The sequence below is a fragment of the Phallusia mammillata genome, chromosome 3, assembly GCF_965637545.1.
Source record: "Phallusia mammillata chromosome 3, kaPhaMamm4.hap1.1, whole genome shotgun sequence".
Taxonomy (NCBI): Eukaryota; Metazoa; Chordata; class Ascidiacea; order Phlebobranchia; family Ascidiidae; genus Phallusia; species Phallusia mammillata.
In genome coordinates, this window is record NC_137254.1 from 18,624,086 (window position 1) to 18,634,673 (window position 10,588).

Consider the following 10,588-nt stretch of genomic DNA (forward strand, 5'->3'; position numbering starts at 1 on the left):
GAATCCTAAGTTCCTATGAGCAAAAACAACGTTGTTATTGTTGTAAAACAGTAAAACTGTAAAACAAGCTGCCAGTATTGCATACAACTAGTACAAAAACTATCCGAAGTGAAAAAAAGAATCGTTTACGATCAGACTGTCAAGTCTGCTGCAGGAACGCATGGAAGCGGATTTAACCAACACATGATAAAATCATGCGCTGGGTGTTTATTTTGGCGTTGACGAACTCCAGCCACTTTGTTTCGGCAATGTCTAAATTTTGCAGCACAAGTTGTCTGCGAAAATGAACGTGAAGCACTGTGCGATGTTCGGTTGATCAACCAGCTCAGACATGTGTTTCTGTTTGTAATGCCGAAAAAGCGCGACTTTGTCATCCTTGTGTTGGTGCTGTGTGATAGAAAATTCCATGCTGGGCGATGACTGCGCCACCTTGCTGCAAACGAATTTTTCGTTTGGCAAACGTATTTGTCGCCACAAAGCGTGCATATTGCTATGTAAACCAATGGCTATTGCAAAGGGCAGGAACTTGGCCGAATGGCCTGGCGCGCCTGACCCATAGACATAAAAAACCTGATCGGGATTCGTCCCCGGGAGGTTCCTGGGTTCGAACCCCGTGAAGAAAAGAAAAAAAAAAAAAAAAAATGGCTATTGCAAACATTGCCTTAACAGTAATTTTCTGTCTCCGTTTTCACCTCATTCACAACGCTGATCATGGACGTCCTTCTTTATGCGTATGCTGTAGCAGTCTTGGAAAGGCAGTAGCCCAGATCAATGGTTCCGACATTCTTGATTTTTAACTGGCGGGGTGTGTTCATTGTCCAGTGCGCTGCCTCAGACAAAATTTGATCAACTGCTATACGGATGAAATTTTATGTGCAAGTTTTGGGGGTCAAACTTCCAACTGGCAACGAATTTGTGTTGTCGGTGGCATATGTGTTTGAAACGCAACATAAATCGACTTCACAATGCATTATTAAGGAAATGATGCTTGATCATGTGACCTCAACCGCTGTATGCTTTGTAGCGTTAAGCGACAATGTGTAGCACATAGCATTCAAGCTCTACTACATCAACTGCTGTACTCATATTGTGTTTGGTTTAGCGAACTTCCCACAGTCTGTGTAAAGTTTTGTGTACCAGCTTCTTGTTTTAAACCGATTTCATTTCTTCGATTTTGTTTTAAGCTACAAGCTTTATATACAAGAACTTGTAAAAAACTTCGAAAACCTCCGTGTAATTTTCTGCAAAGTATGTACAAAATGTGACCATCTTTCTACGAACACGAAAAGAAATTTCAAAAACCTTCCAAATGAACTCGCATTGAACTTTTCGGGTGTTTTTTGTGCGGTGGAAGAAACAGCAAGCGTGAATGAAACGAACTGAAAAGAAACGACAATTGTAAATAAAAAAAACAGTCCGAGGTCAACAGATAGCAAGAGTAAAATAAATTACTAGTCGTGTCACCTTACCTAGAACTGTAAACCTAGAAGGGGTCGAATCCCGATCAAAGTATTTTAATGTAGGTCAGGACCCATATACCATTCGGCAAATTTCCATTGTTTAATATTACTACTGCGTCCTCTTGTGGCAAACAAATTGTGCTAATAATATTGCTACTGCGCTCTCTTGTGGCAAACAAATTGTGCCAATAGCCAACGCTTTTGTCGCCTTGTTTCTTGCTGGTTGCGATAATAATACAAAAACTATCAATTTGGCCAAATGGTTCAGAGCGCCTGACCGATATGCAGGCATAAAAAAACTTGATCGGGATTCGTCCCCGGGAACGTCCTCGGTTCGATTTCCCTGAGAAAAAAAAACTATTACAATCCAATCATTGCCTGCCTTCACCTCCCTCACACCAACACAAGGTTCAGCTTTGGGGCGGCTCATTCGGTCAGCACTGAGTACTCGTATCTCTAAACAAACGCCAAGTGCTGAAACTTTTCACACTTTTATGGCAAAAAGTAATATAATTAAAGTGCAAGCATTGTTATGTCTTTTCGAGCGTTTTATCAACATTGTCGAATGTCGTTGCCACAAAATAAGTGACAAAAGTTATTCAACTCAGGAAATTCCAAACCTTATAGGTTGGAAAAACTACTTATTTCTACGTTGGTGCTGCATTGCGCTCGACGTCTTGCAAATGGACGAAGATTTTCGTTTTCATCCAGTACAAAAACGCGATAATATTGTCGTATTCAACTATGTTCAGACGGTCTTCAGGTTGCGGACCATTATAACTTGTTTTTTACAACAAAAAACAATTTACCCAATTTTGTTCATTACCGATTGTGACGATAAGGTATTTTGCGTTCTACCCGCTGAGATATACGGGTTCGGTGGCAAGCCCGACGCAAGTCAAATCACAAGCACCATTTCCTGCGTCCTGTTCTTCACGTGTCAGCTTCGTAGAAGGTTATCGCTCTGACTATGTCGATATATTTGCAATTCAAGTCCCAAATTTCTTAATATCTTATCGTCAGTGCTGAGGCTTGCCATTGGGCTGTGGATATAGCCATACTCCTGTTTTTAGTCGTAAATATTTTCTGGATAGTTTTTTTATGGTTGAACTCAACAAACTTTGAATATGAGTTTTTATTTATTTATTTATTCAATGGTGAGAACTGGTTACCAAAACGAGGAGTTAATGTAATTCTTGGGTGCTTCGTTTCTGTTTCAAACGAACTTGTTGTCTGTTTATTTTTATTTCGCTTTAACTTTAGACGCTGCTGCATTTTGTTTGCGTCTTGTTGGCCGAACCGTTTGACACAGATTGATGTGACAACGCCAGATCATGCAAAATCTTTTAACCACATCAGATCTCCACGCCTGATGCAAGGCAGAATTGCCAACCTAACCAATATATGCCCTGCGGGAGATAAGCATCTTGATACAGTACTGCACGTGCAGTTGAATTTTTGAGTTGCGTGTAAACATATGTGGTAAACTGTTTCTATACTGAATTGAAAACTACAGCCATGACAATGTTACGAATATTCATTGTTGTTCTGGTTTGTTCGCTTTTTAACGGACACGAAGGTACGTAAACCAGGAAATAACAATAAATAGATATTGATCATAGATTTAGTAAAAAAAAATTGTAAAATTTGTATTTTGGAAAAGCTTTGGTTGGAATGTGCACTTTTCAATTCGGTTTCTCGCCGTTAGTTTGTAAAGTGTACTGATGTGACAAGAACCAACCTATTCCTAACGCCTAACAAAAAGGCTCGAACATCCAAAATAGCGTTTCTTGTGTTTTTTATAGACTGTACATTTTAACGATTTTTTGAATGCAGCTTTAAAATGCATGACATGTCAGGGATCTACAAGTTTTGAAGAGTGCGATGTGAACGGACAAATCAGGGAATGCATGCCAAACCAGGTCGGAACGAAATTGTTTACACATTTTAAAAATCAAACCTATGAAAGCGGTGAAAGTTCCATGTACGTCAACGTTCTTTTTTTAAACCAAATTTTTACAGGATTTGTGTAACTTACTATGTTAAACCTTTTATCAATGCTAATTAAAGCTTTTAAGGGGAGCGTCTTGTCTACAAAACGATGTCTCCCTACCATTATGTTTATTTTCAACTTAAAACTTGTTAACAAGGGTAACAATAAACAATTGATTAATTGATTGTTCAGTTCTAGCCTTCTATCATGCGACCTGCTATAAAATGGCAGTATGCCTATGTGATTAAAATAATGTTTTTTTTTAGAACTCTTGTGAAACTGTTGTCCGACGCATGCAGAAAGAACGTCAGCTAATTTTTAAACAATGCAAAGAGCAAAGTGCTTGTAACATGAATCAGTTACAGGTAATATATTTTGAATACCTGGAATTAACTTCTATGTAAAGTTAAATACATAATTTGATATTGCACTTATTTCAGAACACAAGATTATCTGGCAGGTCAAAACAATGCAACTCGGATCAAACCAGTTCGTTCTGTACTTGTTGTTGTGATACAGATATATGTAACATCGCTGCCGCTACTTGTCACTCTGCCATTGTTCAACCATTACCTGGTAAGAATTTGTGGACTCTGCGATACATATTTGCACAGCCGCGTGATTAAAGTAAGATTAAGTGTAGTTAGATAAACCTGATACAAAACGAAACTAAACGTATAGAAACCAATTAATGGATATTTAAGGTAAACATAAACTTTTCACTTATTTAGGTAACAATTGTCCATCACAACCTAAAAACATTCCACATGGTGAAATCACTTGCTACAATGGCAATAAACCTGGTTCGGTTTGTCAGTACAAATGTTCAGATGTCAATTACTTTGTTTACCCATTTGGTCAAGAAACAAACGTTTGTAGAAACAATGGAACATGGGAGCACGAAACACCATGTTGTGGAAGTAAGTATTCCAAATAATCGATCAGAACTTTTGAATTAAATAAATAAAAAATCTCAGGAAATTGTCCCCCATATTTGGTGTACGATTTTGGATGCGTATTTCACGTTTCGATACCGGGTGGGCGTGAGAGGATTGTTTCGATTTTCAAAGGCTTTTTTGAGTGAGTTGTTGAACTGTGATTGACTACTTTACTATTCTTACACTGCTTTGGAGTGAAATATTATTGTATGTTTACTCGGAATCGTTGCTCATCCTATGCACAATCACTAATTTTGCAGGGTCGACATAGTTGCCGAAGATTCTGTTAAAGTCTCCCTTGTATTTTTTGGAGATACTCCAATTGAATCAAGTGTTATAAAATTCAACGAATATGAAACAAGCAAAGTTCGATTTATTGAGCTCGTTCGGGAGAGAGCAGTAGAAAAACCAAAGGGTAAGACTAAGAAATTGCACAAAACGACTTGAATTTTACATTTCGATTTTTAGGATCAGTAAACTTGGGCGCAGCCATTAAATTCGCACTTGACAATCTGATGACGCCCGAGGCTGGAGTGAGAAATGAAAGAGTTCAGAAGGCTATTTCAATTTTTACCGACCACGCTGCTGATGATGATGCTATTGCTGCAGCCAATGAAGTTCGGAAGCGTGGTTACACGGTATAATTCAAAGTTGTTTCAATTTAAAGCAATTTATGCATTATCCGCCAAGAGCAGGAACCTTTGTCAAAAAATTTTTTCCAGTTTAGATAAACATATTCATACTGGGATCAGCCCTGAAGAGTCGATGTAGACCAGCGAACACGGCATACTTATCGATATATCATAGGCCTTGCATACTATGATTTTACAGTTTAGGTCTCATTTCAATGCACTAGTTTTTTTTTCGGGACGCCGGTTTAGGCCTTTTAAGTGCTGCACAAAAACAAATATACGGATAGCGGGCACCGTAGCCTGTTTACACTTTGTTTAAACGTTGAATAATTGCATGCCATAAGCCTCGAACAGACGCCTAAAAAGGGAGACCAATGACTTTTCTAAATACCAATCCCGAAGGAAAAGCTTTTCAAACAACTCAAGCGCTTTGCATGGCTAACAGCTTACATTTTAAAGCTTTTTGGCATTTTTATTTGCTTGCTCAAATAATACTTATCTACGCATTAAAAAACAAAAAAAGGTTATCATGTTTTTGTATTTTTTAGGTGTTTCTCTATTACATGGGAAAAGCAGTGAGTAACGCCGATCGCGAGCAATTCAATCAGATTGCAAATGGTGAAGATTATGTTTTCTTTTACGACGAGGCGGCAGGAAATTTTGGGGTCGAAAGTGGGCAGTTTTTGAAAGATAACTTCTGTACACAACCATGTGATCATGTGGTACATGAACACGATTCTACTTAACTTTCTACTTGCATTACTTTATATCCATGTGTTCTTTTATTTTTAAATAGTTTGTGATCAAAAGAGATCAAGCTTCCCTCAGCACAGTTTTAATTTGCAATGGCTTTTAGCGCCACCGCTAATTGTTTTTGGTATTTGCAAAAACGGCTTTTTACTTTGACACGCCTGGTTTCGAAATTTTAGCATGCCTGGTTTCGAAATTTTAGTAAGCATGATATCTAAGTATCCGGGAAATTGGCCGATATGTTTGAAAAATTGGAGGCAACGAGATTCCCCTCTAATGCCTTTCCGCGGTTATTTAAAAGTACCAATGCTGTCAGAGGGCTCAAATCGTGAGCGGCTTGGCAGACTCTTTCATTGATATGCTAGGCCAAATTGTCCGATTTTGGTTTGTGAGTAATTGTTTTTTACGTTGTACAGTATTTTCGCTCCATGTTAATTAGTTTACATAACGTATACGTAAGGATCTTTGTGGCTCTTTGACATCCGCCAAGTGTCTGTCTAAAGGAAATTACTACTTTGTGATTAAATTTCCTCTACCTGTAAAGAAACGTGTCTTAATCAAATGTCGGATTTGATGTTGGCTAGATTAATATTATCATTTTACCGAAGCCGTAAAATGCTTTAGTTGGTTTTAAAAGATGATTACGTCACTTACTGAAAACGCCTTTGTTTGTATGTAAATACATCAGTTGATTCAGATTTACTTTCATTTCGTGTATGAAACAAGTGTTTGTTACCCATATCCTACATATCTTTTTGTTTCAGTTTGTTAATTGCTAAGCAGAGTAAACTTTTCAAAATAAGCACTACAATCAATAACGAAGTTTGACTGGTTCAAAAAAATTCGCTGTTTTTTTCTTTTTTTCGTTTTTTACAGGATGTCAAATATCACAATGCTACGAAGTAAATTTTGTGAGCTGAAACGACTCAAGTTTGCTCAAGTTTCTGGTTTAGTTGAAACGTTTTTGTGCAAACACATTGCGTTGTAGGCATTTTTTTAGATTAAATGCTGCAGAAACAGATATAGTTTACGATATCTATGTAGTGAAGCTAATACGCACTTTGTGGTAAATCTAATCGGCGACTGCGACCCACATACAATAATCAGACCACTGCAGTATTAATGTCATACCCTGAGGCTTTAGACAGAAAAAAATTGAATTGCATTCTACGTCAAAAATCCTGTTTTAAAAAAATTCTGCAGTCTTGGTCCGGGCAAATTTGTTGAGATGTTTAGCTTTTTCATTGTGTTGGTATTTCTTTCGGTTTTCACCAAAACCGGAGGTAAGTAATGTACTTCCGTAATTGGCTTATTTCGCAGCACGACTTTGATAACTTTAAATACACTGTAGTAGCATACAGCCAATAAATGATAAGCTGCAGACAGTGCACACTGTTTCGACCTATAAGGTCTCATCAGCGCAGCTGGTGACGAGAGATCGGCCGTATTGGCTAATGTAGCCATCCATAACGGCACTCCAGTTTGTGGTGAGCAACAGGGTACAACCTCGTTGGATGGCTACATTAGCCAATACGGCCGATCTCTCGTCACCAGCTGCACTGACGAGACCTTATAGGTCGAAACAGTGTGCACTGTCTGCAGTTTAAATACACTGTTTAGCGACTTTTTTTAGTTTGAATTACACATCTCCACCAGTGGCTTTAATCAATGCAAAAAAGCAATGTTTTACCTCATTTTGAAATAGCAGTTGGCTATATTAAATTGCATAAATTATCTTACCTGTCAATAAAATAATGTTCGGTGTTTGTAGGCGTCGAACTAACTCATTTTATTACAAACCTACTTTTACCTTATTTAGAAGAAACGCAAGTTGATTTTTAATTATTCGATATGACAGAAACGCTTGATGAGGGACTGTTGGTACGCATACCAAATTGAACTCGTTGGTATTTTCTTTTATTCCAGCTTTAAAATGTATGACGTGTCGAGGATCGACGAGTTTTGAAGACTGCAATGTAAACGGAAAACTTAAAGAGTGTATGCCAAACCAAGTAAGTATGAATTTATTGCCTGATTTTTTTTCCTTTTTTGACAACATCAATTTCCTAAGTAATGTTATGAAACGTTGTAACGCAACTGTTTAGAATTCTTGTGAAACTGTTGTACGGCGCTTCAGTAAAGATCAGCATCTAATTTTTAAACAATGCAAAAATAAAAAAGCTTGCCGGGAAAATCAATTGCAGATAAGGTTTGACAGTGTTAAGTAATATGGGAAGAATAGCAATTTAAGTTGTGTTTGTTTTTAAGAACACGAGATTATCTGGCAGATCAACACAATGCAACTGGGATCAAATCAGTTCGTTATGTACTTGTTGTTGTAACACAGATATGTGTAATATCGCTGCTTCCAAATGTCACCCGTCTATTGTACAACCATTATAGTCGGTACTTTTGTTTCTTTGATCGTCTTGGTTTACTTTAAACTTAGTTTAGGAAATGTAAGCCTAATATAAATACAAGTGCTAAAAAATAGACAAAAGCAAAAATGTATTAGGCCTAAATGTGAACAAAGACAATGGATTCTTGGCAATTTTTTGTATTACATATAGGAAATGATTGTCTATTGCAACCGTCATTTTTCTCCCACGGTGATGTCACTTGTTTCAATGACAACAAACCAGGCTCAGTTTGCCAGTATCAGTGTTCAGATGTGGATTACTTCGTTCATCCAATTGGTCATGAAATAAACGTCAGCAGAAACAATGGCACATGGAAATATGAAACGCCATGTTGTGGAAGTAAGGATGAAACAATATTTGTAAATTTGCTTTGACGAGATCCCATGACAAATTTCAGGAAATTGTCCCCCGTATTTGGTGTACGATTTTGTGGATCTTATTCATGTTTCAGTTCCTGATGGTCGTGAAAGAATTGTTTCCGTTTTTTCAGGCAAGTTCACAAATGTCAACATTTAAAGAACTTAAAGAAGTGTGTTTTGTTTTAAGTTGCTCGGTATCAGATTCAACATATTGTGTAAGCTGGTCAAACAAAATTGTAACAGCGGTTAATCTACGGCGCATTCAACCGCTACTCAGCAATATTCTCTTACATTTTAGCCTGATCTAGCCTCCAAGACTTTTTTCTACAGTGCCGGTTTAATCCTGTTCGAGACCCTTATCACTAACGACGTTAGTAACACGATATAGTAGTAGTTTGACTGAAGAGTGGGTCTGTGGTGAACGACATGACAGTAGGCCTAGGCCTACATTCAAATATTGAGAGACCACTGAAAATTCGTCAGCGAAAAGTTATTGTGCTGACAAAGGCACATTATTATTATGCTTAATTTGCAGATCAATTCATTGTGAATTGATTTTTTTAAACTGTATTTAGAAAAATAAAATGCAAACTTTGCAGCGTGGAAGTTATGGCTGAAGATGCGATGAAAGCTTCTTTTGTATATTTTTGGGAAAAGCCAATCGAATCAAGTTTGGTAAAGCTTAACGAGTATGGGGCTAGCAAAAGTCAATTTATTAGGCTCATGCGAGAGAGAGCAGTTGAAAAACAAAACGGTAGGTTGATCTACGGTGTGAGAATACGAAACACAAAGTTTTTAGCATTAAACAAAGAATACAAAGATGAAAGTAAAGAACAAAAATTTTTTTTTACTCAACTATTTACACTTTTTCAGTTTCTTCGCATAAAGCAATCATTACAATGGTTTCATGAAAATACTTTGTAGAAACCGTAAACATTGGAGCAGCCATCAATTACGCACTTAAACATATGATGACACTCGAGGCAGGAATGAGAGATAAAAAAGTTAAAAAAGCGGTTGTAGTTTTCACCGAACACATTTCCGATGATGATGCTGTTGGTCCAGCTAATGAGGCACGAAATCGGGGCTACGTGGTATGTGTACTTGTTGATATATTTATAGAGATTAATTTGACACAAGTTGTTTCGCATTTTTTGTTACTTTGACTTGGAAACATTTAAGTGGTCATAAAAGTTGTATTTTACTTGTACTCAAGTGTTGAATACCTACTTTAAATATAAGTTGCTAACAAGCAAAAATGTGTTAATTCAGTTTTTAAAAAAAATTCTTAGGAAAAACATTGACACTTACTGTCCAGTCAGCCGCGCTTAAGCGCAAATTTGGAGCAATGTTTAGCTCAGGGGTCGGCAACCTTCTTTCGACTGCGGGCCGTTTTTGAAACTGAAATTTTATCAGGGACCGGCCTTCAAAAAACTACAAATATTTAGCAATGAAATCGCCTAAATTAGTTTATCAACCCAGGGATACATGGGCAAAATGTTTAAAATCATTTAGCCTGAAAAATTATACAGCCCGGAAACAAACTCATCGCAGACCGGTACTGGGCCGCGGACCGGAGGTTGCCGACCACTGGTTTAGCTGGATTTGTGCACTTTAGTACGCAAAATATACTTATTGTAAAAAGTTACTTGATAAATCTTGCTATCAACTAAACGTGTTGATTTTAACGCAAAAATGAAACAAACATTTCAGGTGTTCGTTTTCTACATGGGAAAGGCAGCAAGCAGTGTTCAGAAAAAGCATTTCTTAGAAATTGCGACTGGTGAAGATTTTGTTTTCTATTATGATCATGCCACCGGAACATTCGGGGAGGAGAGTTGGCAGTTTAGTTTGGAATATTTCTGTTCGACACCCTGTAATCATGTGGTACACGAACACGATCCGAAATTAATAGTTTAAATTTTCTTTCACTACATCAAAGTAACGCAAAGTTTTAAACATGCTTAGAAATCGATTTTTGCAGTCTTGAGTCGTTTGATTTTATGGTGGAATAAATCTTGTTTTTGTCCATTTTA

General features: G+C 37.3%; 2 protein-coding genes across 3 annotated transcripts; both read left to right on the forward strand.

Annotated features, from left to right (window-relative positions):
- Positions 1-404: 404 nt before the first annotated feature.
- LOC145220206 (collagen alpha-1(XII) chain-like) lies at positions 405-7,148 on the forward strand. 2 transcript variants are annotated; one of them, XM_080087482.1, is made up of 9 exons: positions 405-3,039; positions 3,297-3,382; positions 3,720-3,818; positions 3,894-4,029; positions 4,185-4,373; positions 4,431-4,533; positions 4,652-4,806; positions 4,860-5,029; positions 5,572-7,148. In XM_080087482.1, exons 1-9 carry the CDS (start codon positions 2,979-2,981, stop codon positions 5,767-5,769), a joined length of 1,197 nt encoding a protein of 398 aa, XP_079943608.1. In that variant the 5' UTR covers positions 405-2,978; the 3' UTR covers positions 5,770-7,148. The 2 variants fall into 2 exon arrangements, with proteins under 2 accessions (XP_079943608.1, XP_079943609.1); XM_080087483.1 differs by lacking the exons at positions 405-3,039; positions 3,297-3,382 and adding an exon at positions 3,384-3,444.
- Positions 7,149-8,755: 1,607 nt separating this feature from the next.
- Positions 8,756-10,588, forward strand: LOC145218211 (collagen alpha-4(VI) chain-like). The gene is made up of 3 exons (XM_080085608.1): positions 8,756-9,306; positions 9,477-9,646; positions 10,266-10,588. The coding sequence occupies exons 1-3, from the start codon at positions 9,162-9,164 to the stop codon at positions 10,470-10,472; spliced, it is 522 nt and encodes a 173-aa protein (XP_079941734.1). The 5' UTR covers positions 8,756-9,161; the 3' UTR covers positions 10,473-10,588.